The sequence below is a fragment of the Sinocyclocheilus rhinocerous genome, unplaced genomic scaffold, assembly GCF_001515625.1.
Source record: "Sinocyclocheilus rhinocerous isolate Xijiao unplaced genomic scaffold, SAMN03320098_v1.1 scaffold516, whole genome shotgun sequence".
Classification (NCBI taxonomy): Eukaryota; Metazoa; Chordata; class Actinopteri; order Cypriniformes; family Cyprinidae; genus Sinocyclocheilus; species Sinocyclocheilus rhinocerous.
Genome location: NW_015660501.1, coordinates 27,423 through 32,275, shown reverse-complemented (window position 1 = coordinate 32,275; position 4,853 = coordinate 27,423). Strand labels below are relative to the sequence as shown.

General features: G+C 36.2%; 1 protein-coding gene across 1 annotated transcript in view; it reads left to right on the top strand.

Moving 5' to 3' along the window:
- Positions 1-358: 358 nt before the first annotated feature.
- The window catches only part of LOC107725182 (protein FAM111A-like), a 17,570-nt gene continuing 13,075 nt past the window's right edge, over positions 359-4,853 (top strand). Inside the window, exons 1-3 of the mRNA XM_016534357.1 lie at positions 359-454; positions 1,923-1,995; positions 2,161-2,223. Coding sequence (XP_016389843.1) covers positions 1,963-1,995; positions 2,161-2,223 — 96 coding nt within the window. The 5' untranslated portion in view covers positions 359-454; positions 1,923-1,962. The remainder of the gene's footprint in view (positions 455-1,922; positions 1,996-2,160; positions 2,224-4,853) is intronic.

Below are 4,853 nucleotides of genomic sequence, written 5' to 3'. Positions count from 1 at the left end.
ATTTAAATGATAATTACAAAACATCATATTTCCCTAAGAGTGCTAGATTTGATCATTCTGTCAATGTCAGTCATATTTAAAGACCAAGGAGAGGGAGTGTTTATGATCAAACCTCCGAACATTTGATATCCCTAAAAAGCCCTGAATGTGCTCTGAACTGGACATCCAGACTTCAAACTGTGGCATGTAGGGTCTCAGAGAAATTCACTCAAATATAATGTCCTCAGAGGACAAAAGTCTATGCGTGGGTCGCAGGAGGATATAATGCACTGAAGAACAGCAGGTGGCAGTAATGCAACAAATCGGATGCCAACTTCCGTAAAACCCCGACGAAGGAGAAGAAGAAGAAGAAGCGCTCAGATCGGATCAGATGATCACACACCGTTTGAAAAACCGCGGGAAACGGACGACACGCACTTTCTCCTGCTTCGTTTAAACTTTCAACTCACATAAGGTAACATTTTAACACAAAATATATACAATATATAACATTTACAAATTCCCCCAGAGAGTTTTCTCCAGTTTATTTCCTCATAATATATGTTTGAACATGAATAAACAAAAATCAATGCAAACTGTTTTTTGAAATGCTGTAAATGGGAGTAAAAGCTTGTTGTGACCGTTATCTGTGAAGGAAAGAAAGAAAGAAACTTACACCTTCGTGTATGAACACCAAAGGTGTTTGGATCAGTGCTGTTTTCACTATAGGTTTTATGTGCCTGCTGAAGAGGAGAATATTATTGGATGCACTGTATAAAAAGATAGGTAAAATACCGGCAGCTGTAACTTTACCTTAAAAAAAATATGGTATCAACATTTTAGGTTTTACAGACTTTATTATCTGATATAATGTTAATATACCAACCTATTGAAGTACTAATATCTGTTTTGTACCAATTAAATACACTGATAACCTCCAAAAACAGGTGATGAGAAAGTCACATGATGAAAACTCATCACAAACAGTTTTTCCACAAGCTGAGGGGAAATATCAGAGGCTCTAGACTCACGATTTGGTCGCTTTTTTTCTTTTTCTTTTTTGCCACAACACGGGATTAATCAATGCATGCCGATTAATAGTTTTTTCCCGTGAATAAAAAATGGACGGACGAGGCATGGGCGGCATACACAGCATGCTGTATTATATCAAAGACTATAGATTACCTTAAAGGGACTTTGATTATATATCGACTAATAAATTACAGAAAGTTTAGCAAACACTGTGGAATCAAATAAATAAGAAAAAATAAAATAGCGCCTCCAGCATAACGCCAGGAAACCGCAAATATAACAGATAATTTGAACGAAAATAACTTTTCAAAATGAAAACAAAAAGAAAGTTGAAACTAAATTGGCTGTCGGTGACCAACATGTTCACCTTCTCTGGTTAAGAAGCGGTCTTTTACTTTACTTTTACATTTCGCTTGAAAACCATCCGCCATTGTTTCCTCAGTACTTGCGTCATTTTGCCGCGTTATTTATATATATATATATAAGTACAGAAGGTGCACAGTGTCACCATCATGGGAACACACGTGATACTGAAATAATGCAAAAACCATTAATTTAACAACATTACATGCAAGATAAAACCCTAATGTACACAACTGACAAGAAAAAAACTAAGAAGAAACAGTTATTTCAACGAAAAAACATCAAATGTGAAGTGTCATGCAGGGAATTCTGGGAATGTTATTCACTGTAAATTATACAATGACGTTCTTTTTCACTTCCAAAATCAGTCATTTTAATAGTATTTTACTGTAAAATTGCTTTCATGAATGAGGATCTGCTGGACGAAAATGAACGAATGTGTCTGCATTAAATGCTCGCTTAATTACTGAATACTGTGCTTGAGATAATTTTATCAGATGTAACTCATTAATCGTTGGGCTCATCATTTGTATTTGTCCTCTTCACAGAAACACTGACTTGCCAACATCACTCTTGATCATCATCGCCATGAAGAATAATAGCATTTTGAAATACTCTGAGGTGACAAAATGCAAAACATCAAGAAGCATGGATTATATATCTTATTTATAAAAATACATTTTCAAATTTCTTTGCTTGGCTATTTAACATTTACTAGTTTCTTATGTTGAACATTGTATTGAATTGTTTAGACAGTGTAAATGTGAAGTTTGTTTTCTATTTCAGAAAAAGCAGCCTGGGAGTAACACTGGAGATAGAAGGGAGTCACAAACTGCTGACAATACTCAGGTAAGCTCATGATATTTAAATAATAATGATTCAGGTCTAAAAAGTTATTTTAGGTAATTGCTCATGTATCTAAAAAACAGCCAATGAAGACATGCAGGTCATGTAAATGAGCGAGCGCAAGTGAACCAGTATATATTTTTTAAAAATAAAAATACTCACCCATGGAACACAAAAAGGTTAAGTAGAACTTCTGAAGCCTGTGTGAGAATCAGACAAAAATATAAGTAATTATTCCAATATTAATTTCAAATGCTAAAAAATTTTCCCCTCCGCATTTGGTTTTGCATGTATATTCAAAGAGTTTCAGTAAGTAACACATTTCAGTCACTTCCTCACACAAAGCTAATGTATGGCTTTAGAAGACTTGCAATATAACAAGTATGACCTACCTTTTTCTCACTCTGATATTCCTGTTTTTATTTTCATTTGGGCATCAGAACACATCTTGAGTGAAATAGTGCATGTTACAGAAACTGAGAATCTTTGAGTGTACTTTTGTGCGTGGCAGTATTATAAAATTCAATGTTAATTCACACTGTAAAAAATTTCAAGCCGTTTCAACGAATTATTATTTAGTAATAAGTTCCACAGAAATTTCACATTCAGTCAATTTCTGTCTTCAAAGTGTTGCCTGGGAGGGCGCAATGAGCAAAATAATGCAGCACATTTAAATTGTCAAAGCAATGAAATATCTGTCTATAAAAAAACGTGCATTACATCTAAACTAACTCATAAAAATCAAATATAATTTCGTAAATTGCATAAACTATTATGAACAAAACAGCATCATGTATTTATGCATTGCATAATCCAAAGAGCCGAAGCGCCATTCACACAGACTGCATTTAAAAACATGAGACGCAGCGAAAAGGAATAAACCTCCACAAATTTGTGACACGTTTTCTAAAAGTTTAAACTGTTTTAACTTTGCATGGCTTTCTATACATCTCTTGTGTGAGACGCGAGTGCAGCAGTCATTTGTCCGTCTAAAAAATGCGCTGAATATATTATTGAATGAATAACGCAACAGCGGCGCGTCTCGTGGGCTAGACTAACAAAACATTAAAATGAAACGTCATTTACATCAACATCACCGCATCTCGACCGCCACTAATGACGCTCCCTGATGCACACCTAACATTCAAATGCAAGTTAAACAAAATGTTTGCAAACAAACATTTACAAATATTACTACTGTTCACAATTACATCTTTAAAATGAGGCAGAAGTCAGAAAAAAATTAATGAACCTGGTGTTACAGTTCAACTGAACTGAGTCAAGTAAATTCCAGTCACTGTATTTACATAGTGCTTTTTACACTACAGATTGTGTCAAAGCAGCTTTACAATATTAAACAGAAAAATCGTGTGTCGAAGGAACCAAAACTCCATTGTTCTTCTCTGGCCAGACGAATCCAGCAGTTTAATTGCAGGCTGCAACACAGGTCAGATTGTGCAGAGGACTGGTCTAGGTGACGAGGTCTTCGGAGGGGATCTGTCTCTGGGGCTCATCTAGTTGTACTGGTCTCCGCTGACCTTCAGGGCTGTCGAGGGCGTCTCTAGGTCCTGATTCACTATCTGATCTGGATACAGACTGGATCTGGTGGCTACAGTGACCTCGGAATAAGAATGAGACAGTCTAATATTAGCGTAGATGCCACTGAGAACAATGAAGCACATTTTAATTGTAGTAAACACTCTAAACTTTTCCACATATTACTTTAAGTCTTAGTGTTGAAAGGACACACACACTATGTAGTTGCAGTGGAGCAGTCTGGTCACATGGCAGTGTTTGGAGCCTTGGAAGAAGTGACAGGCCAGCATCTGAAAACTTGCAATGATGAGAACGCACCAATGAAACCTTTGGCCACACCCTGATGGAGAAATAAAGTATAATTTATCTCAAGAAATTAAATGATGCCTTTTAAATCATTTAAAATGTAATATCAGTTAATTATATTTGTGATGAAACAGAACCTTTTTTTTTTGGCACACAAAAAAATCTCAATCCATCGCACAACAAAGGGAGCATTGATGTTGACTGTTCATTAGTTGCAAGGATTTGTAACAGAACATGCACATTTCATATTATAAGTCTACCTTAAACAGCATTAAAATAATATCAAAATATGCCTGCCTGTTGTTGATAAATACCAGTGGTGACGTTTTACAAATTGATTGATCAATTGTCCCAATGTTTACTAAGCCATGGTCTCTTTACCAGTGCAGGGACTCGTGTGCACGATCTAGTGATTCTCTACCTAGGGAACTGACTGAGACGCAGTCTGCTTTGATAACAGCCTTGTGAAAGGATTCTATTCTCGTTCGGAACGACAAACTCCTCTCTGAAGCGCCTTCACGAGACCAGAAATGCTGTGTAATCCACCCCGTTTGAAAAGAGCCTGGTTGTTAGTCACGTTTAATGTCGACTTTTAACTTCACGGGACAATTGCAAAAGTTTGCACACGCAAAAACCCATTCAACACGCCCATGTTAACTTCAAATAAGCGTATTACTGTGGTTTACATTACACGTTTCGTCGTAGTAAGCATTGGCATATAAAAGAGAGAGACCGCACAATCTCTTCATATCTTTTAATGTCACGGAAACACAAAAATATCATACAACACG